Below are 12,040 nucleotides of genomic sequence, written 5' to 3' on the forward strand. Positions count from 1 at the left end.
CCATACCAATGAAACAAACAGATAAAAACGACAGTAAATTCTGCATGACTATGAGTAGCTTTTCATCTCTTTGATCCAAACAAACTAACTTAAACCATTAACTAACTAATAAAATCAGTTGGTAATCCATTAAGATTTAAAACAAATAAAAGTTAGACTACTCACAGGTTATACGCTCTATCGGTATCTCCAGCAAAATGCCTTCATTTTCCTCTCCCAGTAAAACTCATTTTTTTTTCTTATTTTTATTTTCGTCTTTCTGTAAAAACTCTTTCTCCATTCAAACTCGTATATTTATTTCTCCTTTTTTGAAAACCACCGAAAATAGGGAATGGGGTTTATCCCCTTTACCCTATCTCTTTCTAATCTCTATCATTTTTATTTTTATTTATTTTTATTATTATTTTATTATTATTTTATTATTATTATTATTATTATTATTATTATTATTATTATTATTATTATTATTGTACTAGTAAATTATGAGAAAAATATTCGGAGTGTTATAGATATCTTCAAACTCGATTCAAGGCCTACTCATAAGAGAGAGAGAGTTGACTTTCTGGTGGCCCGAAGCCAACAATTAAAATGTGGCCCTATGTATGTCCATTCACATGTCAAAAACAAAAATTATTGCATTTTTTGCCTCGCGTTTATATTTGTTTTCTCCTCTTTTTAGTCGAAGTCTTTTTTGTTTTATTTTTATTTTTTTATGTGACAAAAAAGATTGTCTGCGTATTTTGATGTGGTAATCTGTGAAGTAAAATGTGGATTTAATACTTTAAATCTGTGAAGTAAGATTGTCTGCATCTTTTTTGTTTTATTTTTTTATTTTTTTATATTTTTTTATACGTCTATAATTATATTGTTCTTAATAGTAAGTGTATATTTCAAAGTGTGTTAGATTGTTTTTCATGTAGACTACTCTAGTGGTGGCTCCTTACTTAATTTGCCAAAATGATGGGGGCCGAAAGCACTTGGTTGTGTGTGGCTTTGCCTCAGGGCCAACACCGAATTAACATACCATGAACTTTGATATGATGCGACTATGGTGTACCTAGTATAGTATTCTATAGGTTGGGTATTGGATATAAACTAAACTACTTTAAAGATTCAAACGATCAAACCCATCTCTTTGGTTTTTATTTTTTTTTGGGTTTTATTCATCTGCACTCCTATTTTAAAACGAAATTAGATTTTCCCCCCAAATTCAGGGAAATGAGACTTGCCCCTCCAAACTCACACACCGTGAAATGTCTCTGTTATCTCATGGTGAAATGTTCTAACTACCCTTTCTTGGTTATCGTAGAATATGGGTGTTTATCTTGTTCCAAGTTTGTATCAGGGGGGGGGCAAGTCTAAATAAAATAGTAATGTTGGGGGTGTTTATATAATTATAGGTTTATATTGGGGGTGCAAGTCTAAATAAAAAATTAGTAAGTAGTGTAATTCAGGTGTAGTTATTCTAGTTGTACTTATAGTCTTGACTAAATGAAAGTCAACTAGAACTTTGAGTTATGAATGACAAACTCGATGTACTTTTGTCATTAATGGTATGGAGTTATGGAGTTAGGTTTTAGGTAAAAATGAATGTTTTTTACACATATGTACAACTAGAATACTTTTCAAGGACCAAAATATCGAATTCGGTGAATATCTCGATGTACCAAAAAACTGAGATATATCGGAAATATCGGAGATATCCATTTTTTTTTTTTTGACCAGTCAAAATTTTGTTTTGTATGTCAATGTATCGAAAATATCGTCAATATATCAGTCAAAGTCAAAAAAATCGGTCAAAGTCAACAATGTCAGTCAAAGTCAACACTTTATATCGTATATATCCATCGATATATATCGTTATATCGGAAATTGCAAAATATATCGGAAAAAAATAGATTCAATATTCGGTTGAGATATATCGGATATTTCCATCTCATTGTACCAAAAAAAACGAGATATATCAGTGATATCTCGGCGATATTTTGGGCCTTGATGCTTTTTACACAAGAAATGGTAGTTAGAACATTTCACCACGAGATAACAGAGACATTTCACAATGTGTGAGTTTGGGGGCAAATCTCATTTCCCTTAATTTGGGGGCAAGTATAATTTCATTTCAAAATAGGGGTGCAGATTTATAAAACCCTATTTTTTTTAAAAAAAAAAAACCCAATGATAAATAATTGAACTAAAATTACAATTAAAATTTGATTGATTGTTTAAGCAATAATTCGAATTACGCCTTGAAAATTAAGAAAGTAATATACAATTATGTCAAATCTTCATCTAGATTATTTGCATTATTATTAGCAATAACAATACCTTTCAAGATTAAATAGTAAGGGTAAAACGGTTGAGAATGTATTGTATTCAGAGCAAGGTTACTCAAATGAAAACAAACATGTCTTTCAGAGTTTAGAGTTTAGCATTTAGCATTCAGAGGGTGGGTACATTCATCATTCAATGTTTAGCTTTCAGAGGCTCAGAAAAACAAACGACCCCTTAAGTATGTATGGTTTTTGTCCAAGTCTTGAAAATATACAATGAAGTCTTTTTACACTGCCTTAGATTGTTGGACATCGCAATGTGGGGCAAGCTTTTGACCCCTTTCCAATTAAGTTGGTGTGGAAAGTCCCAATAACACTAAATGTGAAATTCTTCTTTTGGGGGGCAATACGCGTAGGGGGGCAGTACACGGACATACGCTAACAACCGATGCACTCATTCATAGAGGAACCATGGTATCTCCTATATGTTCGAAGTGTGACTTGCTAGACCAAAGCATATTACACATGTTTCTCCATTGTTCTTTCGCACTATAGCTTTGGAAAAAACTAATGGAATCAGTGGCAAGGGTGTTCCCCTTATTGGCACAAGTTGATTCCATATAAGAGCTCTTGCAACGATGGAGAAGAAGAAGTGGAAATAACTTTGGCAACAAGGTATGGCACTTGCTCCTTTATGCTGTGATTTGGGTCATATAGAAAACTAGGAACAACCATATCTTCAAGAACAAAGAACTATCAATGCAATGCAGAGAACTATCTTGGAATCTTGGAAGTTAAAGGAACACTATGGTACTAGTAGACCAGCCCAAAACCATATCCTTACAGACATAGTTTCTTCTCAGCTCATATGTAGACAACTAGTACCATAGTGTTCCTTTAACTTCCAAGATAGTTCTTTGCATTGCATTGACAGTTCTTTGTTCTTGAAGACATGGTTGTTCCTAGTTTTCTATATGACCCAAATCACATCATAAGGGAGCAAGTGCCATACCTTGTTGCCAAAGTTATTTCCACTTCTTCTTCTCCATTGTTGCAAGAGCTCTTGTATGGAATCAACTTGTGCCAACAAAAGGGAACGCCCTCGCCACTGATTCCATTAGTTTTTTCCAAAGCTCTAGTGTGAAAGAACAATGGAGAAACATGTGTAATATGCTTTGATTGGCAAGTCTGTTTTTAAATGAGATCAGTAACTCTTTGATACTGACGGTTTGAGCCCCAAACCTCTAGTATCATCACCCAAAAGTTTTACCGACTTTGCTAGTCGGCACATGCAGTCTACTATAATATTGGGTCTTAAACTCTATTAAAGTCTTACTAGAGATCTAGATGCTACTTTTACTTTCCTTTATCTTAGTGTGAGGATCTCACTCACATAGTCCCAATCTGTAACTGTTTCTACTTCACTCCAGTCAATAAATTGTAACTTGCCAAAAATAAATAATACTACAAGACATATTTGTCGTTCAAATCCTAATAATCATCCATGAGTAGTGAGACACTTCGCTTCGCTGAAGCAGTTGACTAAATTCTCCATGTCTCGATGACCATTACTTCACCCCCTGGTAAAAATACTACATCCCTGCTTAGTGCCTCAAAAAAGCTTGAGTTTCATTGAAAACCTTACTAAGGTTTGAATTTGACCACATGCCCAGACAGTACGCCAAATTTTTTTGCTCTTCATTTTCCCAGTTAACTTGCTTTTTGTTGACTCAATCCTATATGCCATTTCCGCCATTGCAACTGATGAATTATTAGTGTAACAAATTCAGCTTTGCTTGTTGGAGGTGCACTCACCTTAATATAGTAGAGGCCACCTAATGCAAAAATAATTGCGTAGGCCTGCCAGTTTCCCATTAAAATTTCTTAGATTTATTATGATCGGCTAACAGAAAAAATGCGGGAGAACCTCATTTCCTAAACATCTTCAAACTGACAAATGGCATTCCAAGTAAAATAGTACAACAGAAGATTCATCTGCCTATCTTATAAGCAGCACCCCTGCACTAGATGGGAATGATTAGCATCAAAGACAGGACTGCCAAACAAAACTTCTGTCCCCACAGGACTCCAGTCTTACTTGAGTCTTTCCAAACAAACCCTTCCAGAACTCCTTGTGAAATTATCTAGCATAAAGAAAGAGAACATGTAAAAAGGAGGAAGGATATCAAAAGAACAACTCTTCCCTCTAGGATTAGATGAGTTTGGTTTTAAATCTCTAAGCCTCACACTCAAAGTAAAACCAAAGTAAGATAGTTAAACAAAATTACAGTTATGTTATGCCGGATCCCTTTGCTAACTCAAAAATAAAGGATTAAATAACATTAATAAAATTCTCCACGCTTAACATGAAGAGGGGAGGATCCAAGAAAGGAGAAGCGATCAATCCAATTTTACTCTGTCCATATCATTAATCATCTCTTCAAGCTGTAAGGCACAGATTGGGTACAATGCATTAGAATAATAGAATCGGTGTTTAAAACGGTTGCATAAAAACAGATTAAGATTGTACCTTAACAATATGACGCATGAAGAAGTCACCGTACCGCTTCGTTGATTTAGACTCAACAACATGAATCATATCCTGCTATAAAAGATAGCTTGGTCATTCCAAAGAAAAAAAGGGAAAACCTGCATGTCTAACAGATGTACAGTGATTATACTATTCTGCGTTTTAAGTTTCTCATACCTTTTAAAGTCCACATAAACAAATATGTAATTCGATTTGTACAGAACACTTCAAGGAGTTTAGAGCTAATATTGAATAATAGTGTTAAAAAAGTGCAGAACAGATAACATGCAAACTTTTTTTTTTTTTTTTTTTCCGATAATATAAAAACATGTTAACTTCTCAATACGGCTAACTACAACTATAACCAGTATTTACAAAAACGCATTGAGGCTTGCCTTAGCATACTCAGGCTTAAACCTTCTCATAGAGCAACCCAAGATAATAAAAACTTAATTTATCTTTTTTTCAAAAAATATTTACGTTTCTTCTCACAACCTCCCTGGATTTTGTTCAAAGGACAAATTCACCTTATACGTATAGAAAACTGTTCAAAATCAAAAATAAAAACAAATTATAAGTTTTGTAGAGATACTATCCATGGTAGGTAAGTCATCTCTACCAAAAATCAGCCCCTAGTGCAATATGCAAATCCGCTTTTGGATTGCGTATGTCAATTCCGTACGTCAACGTAGCCAGCCCGATATATATATATATATATATATATATATATATATATATATATATAGAGAGAGAGAGAGAGAAGAGAGAGAGATTCCCAAAACGTACAAAGCCATATCTTATCCTACTAGTTGAATTAAGGGCTAATATTTTGAAGATATGATCTCCCAACCATGAGTAATATGCCCACCAAATTTCGGCTCATTCAAAAATGTTTAACCTAATTAAATGTTATTATGAAATCGGAAAATTATGGACCATTAGATAAACGTTCAAAATTGAACACTAGTTTTTACAAAGTTAGACATCCAAATAGGATAAAATTTTGTGAGCATATTATCCATTGCGAGAAAATTATATCCACAAAAAATCAGGCCTTAATTCAATTTGGAAGTTGATGGAGTGGCTCTATCCCTCCCCATATATATATATATATAGTGGCTGGTTATGTAAACTCCACTTAAAATGACTCCAAATTTACTCCACCACTAAACATAATGAATTAAAAACTGATTTTTGTGTGGAGAACATCTCCACACAATACCAAAACTATATCAACAGATTGACCATATTCACCATGATGGTATGGAAATAACTATCACTGAGAGGAAATGTAATGAGATTGAAAAACATACCTCGATAATGTAGAAATCCACATCAGCATTAGAGATGATCTTTCCATCACTGTCAACAGCGTGTGTCTTGTGCTTGTAAGTGAGTAAAATTGACCTGTGTGAATGTGAATCACAATAGCTCAGAATCACAAACAGTAAGAAAGGAAATTAGAAAGTTGAAATAGAACTCTTGTCAAAGTGCAGACAACACTAACCTCACAGTTGGTTCATCCACTTCCATATATGTTGCAAGTTTCCCGATTGAAATTGTCGAGTACAACTTCAAGAAGCTTCGGACTCCTGATAACAACTGTTGTTGCTTCACCTCATAAAGAAATAGCTTCAGCTGAAGCCTATAAGCATCCTGCGACAAGGAATAACTAAAATTTTAGATTCCCCCCCTTTAAAGGATTCGGTGCAGGAACAGATAACATTATATTTTTTAATTTTCCCTTGAATGATGCAAAGCTCATTCACGTTGATCAATAACAGGTACTTTGACCTCCACATTGCAGACTGCTGTATGAAACAATAATTACAGATTTAACCTCAAACTTCCAATAATATATCGAGCTATTATAGTGGTCTGTGTTCAAGATCTTCCTTTTAAACATCCAACAGATTATCTAATATCAGAAAGTAAAGTGAATGACCGAATGGGCATCATACTGAAGAGAGGAAAATCTAACAAATCAAAAATAGAATAGGGTTTATATAAAGGAATATAAAGAAGCCTGAACAAAGACATAATCATATGAAGCAGCCAACTGGAAAAAATATATAAAAAGTACTTGGTGCACACTGCTTATAAAGTAATACCAAAGATATCAACAATATTTTTTTGCTTTCTATTCCAACCAAAGTCAACTGAAAGTGTCTCAAAGCATTTCTGGTTCCAAAAATGACAAGTACCCCAGATGATGATGCTTATTTTTCACATCACCAAAAGAGTCCCGGAGGATAGGCGAAACAAACAAAACTACCAGGACTGAACCAAGATAAAGCCAAGAATCATGTGTCCAAGAAGTAGCGCAGGATTGAATAGAAGAAATCTCAACATTAAACATTATGGTCAATGGTCAACCAACTAACTCCTCGGAAGAGCATAAAGGCTATGCCCCATAAAAGAGACTTCCAAAAAGATCAAGGTCCGAAGACAAACCAAAAGAGGACTTTGATTTCGAGGCCAAGTCCATTACATTGTAGGAACTAGTGAGCAGGTGCCACCTTACTGATTGAACGATAAATTAGTTGTCTTTCTATGGTCTAGAAGGTCATCTTACCACAATGATTGGTTGATAAATGAGTTGTCTGTCTGTGGTTTTTAAGTTCTCCTAGTTCTCCCTATACGGGTAAGCATTCATAATGTCCTCTCAAACCTTGCAAAAAGTCCTAAACTTTTCTCATCATGCCTTTTCAGACACAACCATATATTAGATGCTCACCCGTTTCTCCCCGCGTAAGGCCACTCAATCATTGTCTGAAAGCAACCATTAAAGCCCCGCAATCATATAATTGTTGAACCTCCACATCCAGTTATATGATTGGTTCATCAAAGTGCATTTTCTAAGACCCCATTCTTTCCTCTTGGTTACTGCTTTACAAGATGATGATTTTTCTTAAAAATAACCCAAAAGAGATACCTAGTGATGTCATCCAACCAAAATGAAAGTTGAGGCTAACATATCCAATTGTCCAAGGCTAGCAAAGCAACTTTGAGAAAAGTTCTACCACACACACAGAATTCTACTTATATCTATCAACTTTGAGATACTACATAGGGTCTAGTTGAACACCCAAATAGGGAGTCACAACTCACAAACCTATGCCAAAGAACACAATCATGCACATCGGAAACAATTGCCTTCTACCAACCCACATTGAGACGCAAGAGCAGACCCATTAATTCAACCCACAACCTCTACCACAACAATTGGAAGAGGGTGAAGAGACTTCAAAAATCCCACCTAAGACCTTTGAACTGCAGGAAAAAGAAAAAAAACAAACAAAAAACCAAAGCCCCATTGACTAAGACAGACAGAAATAGTGAAGATACTCCTAATTATCCAATTCCTCCACCTCTGTCAAATGTAAATCATCCAAGAAAGAGTCGTTCAACAGTTCAACTTGACTCGCGCAATCTAGAATATCATCAATTCATTGAGCTCTGGAATTCTATGTCTTGTCATACACATACTTGAAAGGACATCCTCAAGGACTTGCATGTCAAAGTCAAAGGCTCTAGAACTCATCCAAGAAAGGGTAAATGCTCAAGTACATGCAAGATAAGAGCCTTAGAAGACAGAAAAAGAAAAGGGAGAAAATCTTTCATTCCGAAGGAAAGTTTTTAACAATGACCTTGGATGATGAGCTTTGGTGATGAACAGAGAAAATTTAAACTCAAGTTGTACTTATCTTGAAAATCCTGACTGTTTAATCACCACAAATAACTTTGCAAGCCCCCCACACAAAATAAAAGGGGAAAAAATGTATGCAAAATTTTCTTCAAACCTTTGATACGTTAGAGTGGTTTTTCTCTTTCTTAAATTATATACAAAAATGTGGCTATAGACCCCGGGATTTTCAAATAGGAACAAATTGTGCAAGGCCAAAGTTCTTAGCCAAAAAATAAATAATGCATTGGTAAGAAGATTCTTACCTGGTTGTAGTTTACAAGAGGCTCTTCATATATTGGAGACGAAGGGGTGATGAACTTGGGACATGCATAGGAGAAAAGCTCATCATATAAAGCATATGCCTCATCATCATATCTTTGCATCCGACTCATTTTTTCACCATATTTCTCCCTCAACTGAGTGTTTACATCGTCTGCGACAAGTTTCCCTTGTGGACATAGAGAAAGACAAATTGCCAGCAAAGCATACATTTGCTCGTTCTTCTTCAAAATCTGCTCATACTGAGGAGACTTCTGATGATACTGCTTAACCTTGAAGATGTATATCAGAATTTTGCTAAACTCGCGTATCGCCTCCACATATCTGCACAATACTCAGAAGTTACGATTTGAATAAAATACTATGAATAATAATTTCTAACAAAATCAACTAATTTCAATTAATTGACATCAAAGGGGTCGACAACCCATAATTAAACTCTTCTAAGATTCAGCTACCTAGGGGTTACCTAGCCTACATTCCCAATTACCAGATAATAATTTCAACTGTGCCAGAATTATTTCATGCCCCCATATTTTTCTTTTCTTTTATAATGACTGAATGATAACATATTGGTCGGACTCCACAATTCATATAATCATCCAATACATATTGACAGGATTGGCAATCGTAGATAAAATTCTACCAAATAGCAACTAAATTATCAATTCTTGCAATATTTTTAAGGTACAAGAACAACATCAAAAATAATTGTGTGCTTTTTCATCATAATTTCCCAAATACATCTTAAGAAGTGGCATGCTAAGTCGGTTCCAAAAATAATACAATCTATATTGAAGTGATGAAATAAAAAAATAAAAAAACTAATTATATGTATTACTTATGTACTAGCTAGTAATCTACATTGCCACACAACACCCAACAAGCTTAGGAAACATAAGTGTACTTCATCCTTGTTTCAAATTAACTCCTCTAAACCCAGTGTCCCCGGACTAATGTGTTACAAATGTACCATTCGTGCGTACACTAGAAAGTTATAAACTTAGATGAAAACTAAACTGAAAGAAACAATTATGTATGAAAAATGTACATCTAGAAGTAAACAGAAGCAGACAATGGGTAAGAAACATACCTTCGCAACATAAGGTTAGCAAACCCATAATGATATATGGTAGTGATGTGGCTTCCAATAACACTGGTGTAGACACCTCCTGGTTGACTGATATCGATGGGAATCAAACACTTCAGACCAGTGTGATAATCACCCAACAGACAATGAACCCTAAGCAACCCGACCATGCTAAAATAGCCTAACACCTTCAAGACATTACTTCCACCATTGTAATCATACCCATCAGTAGCAGTGAACTGTTCTAAACCTTCTTTCTCCTGCTCCAAGATTTGGATTATCGTGGACTTCTCCACAAGAGCTTGCAAGAAGTTAAGCACACCATACACGTTCCATGCCTAAAACAAGAGGACAGCAATATAGAAGAGTAGATGCAAATCAGCAGACCAGGATCATTAATATTCAAGTGCAATTGAGAATAAAAACAATATAGATAAGTACGTAATGAAAAACTTTTTTAAACAAAAAAAACACTACAGCTACTGGAAAAAAAAAGTTCTATTTCAGAACAACAAAATCAGAGAAAGTGGAAATGATGGTCTCAAGTTCTCAACTATATACCACTAATAGACTAATCATAACCTTTTTTCAACACGCACATATATGAAGCTATATACTACAGATATTCAAAGGTTTCACCACTTCCCCCCAAGGAAATGAGTGAAATTTACTAACAGAGATAATATATCTCCAAGTGCCCAACATGCATATCTGATGGATACATGAATGATCAATACCTTCCTACTAACAAAAATTTTCCATGAAAGCAACCTAGGTCTAGACTATATACCATTGTTATGTTTTTCCAAAAAATATGCACAACAACCAAAATACCCCCCAAATTCCTTTATACTTAAAAAATATTCTTGTAACCACACCACAAACAAACTGCATCTAAATCAGCCTAATCTTAACACGTATTCACTTATTTCACAATAATTGTCTACTCGACCAAAATTGCACCTGATCAAACTGCCTTAGAAGCGCGATTTCAGCCTCGGTCTTACTCTTCATCTTAGCACGATACTGACAAAAAGACTGAAACTGATAAACAAACTCATCAACCATATCCCACAACCACTGATTAGGCAATTGCATATTAACAACACCATGCAAAACAACTTGAAACAAACTACAATAATTATCCCAAGAATCAATCCTCTGTTTCGGTGTAGGGCTTAATCTAGCATACAAATGTCTAAACCACATCTCACGATATAACAAACAGAAAACATGGTCATGGTCCACGTGAGGTGCCACGGCATCAACAGATGGCCATGGTGATTCTTTAAACATACGTTCACTTAGTTTCTGAAACGACCCTTCGTACATTTGGTGGATTTCGTATACGTTTTTTTCACGGATGTGGCGGTAGAGATGGACCACGAATGTTTTTACTGCTTCGGGGACGAAGTTTGGGTCGTATCCGCTTAATTCTGGGTTGTTTTGAGATTGGGATTGGAGGGATGATGACGTGTCATCGTAGTCTGATGTGGCCGCCATTGTGAAGGTTGGTGGTGCAGAGGGAAACCCTAGAAGAAGAAGTGGCGATTGGGTTTGATTTTGCCCTAAAACGTCTTTTTCCCAATTGGGTTTTTGGGCTACGATCCGAAAATATTAGTTGGGTTATTTCGGTACACGTTTTGTTTTTTTCGATAATTATTTCGTACACGCTTACGGGCTATAGTTTATCAAGCTCTCGTATATTTCCAAAACTAGTCTTGTGAGATTTTTTTTTTTTTTCTCTTTTATTTTTCGCTAACGGCACATTTATATATTAAAACATAAGAGGAATCAAACTACAATCCATCAAGTGTTTTGGCAGGAGGGTGACATCCTGCTCCTGAATAGCCCATCTAGCTAGTTCATGAGCCTCTGTGTTATACCTCCTGCTAATCCAATTAAACTTACAAAAACCAAAAGACCTACATAATTCTTCTACCATCAGCTTAATAGGTTCGAACCTCCAACAATGCGAGTTTGGCTCCAGAGTGTTTAGTACATTATAAATAGCTAATTTACTATCACCCTCAAACAAAAAAGAGTTGTCTCCTGTACTCCTTTCTAGCTTCACTACCACTTCCATAGTTACCATCTTTGTTTCCTCTGCATATGTTGCTGTGAATCTTCTAATAGCTGCCCCTTTAAGACGTCCTTCATTGTCCCAAGCAATTGCTCCAGCT

At 35.3% G+C, this 12,040-nt stretch overlaps 1 protein-coding gene across 2 annotated transcripts; it reads right to left on the reverse strand.

The window, feature by feature from the left end:
* Positions 1-4,455: 4,455 nt before the first annotated feature.
* On the reverse strand, positions 4,456-11,447 carry LOC147515680 (uncharacterized). Of its 2 annotated transcripts, none has more exons than XM_086588534.1 (7): positions 10,821-11,447; positions 9,861-10,195; positions 8,752-9,091; positions 6,308-6,456; positions 6,114-6,207; positions 4,801-4,872; positions 4,456-4,715 (listed from the first exon to the last, which is right to left on the reverse strand). In XM_086588534.1, the coding sequence occupies exons 1-7, from the start codon at positions 11,358-11,360 to the stop codon at positions 4,671-4,673; spliced, it is 1,575 nt and encodes a 524-aa protein (XP_086444660.1). In that variant the 5' UTR covers positions 11,361-11,447; the 3' UTR covers positions 4,456-4,670. The 2 variants fall into 2 exon arrangements, with proteins under 2 accessions (XP_086444660.1, XP_086444659.1); XM_086588533.1 differs by having other exon boundaries at positions 4,801-4,875; positions 10,821-11,438.
* Positions 11,448-12,040: the final 593 nt, after the last annotated feature.

Source organism: Coptis chinensis, chromosome 2 (assembly GCF_015680905.1).
Source record: "Coptis chinensis isolate HL-2020 chromosome 2, ASM1568090v1, whole genome shotgun sequence".
NCBI classification, from domain to species: Eukaryota; Viridiplantae; Streptophyta; class Magnoliopsida; order Ranunculales; family Ranunculaceae; genus Coptis; species Coptis chinensis.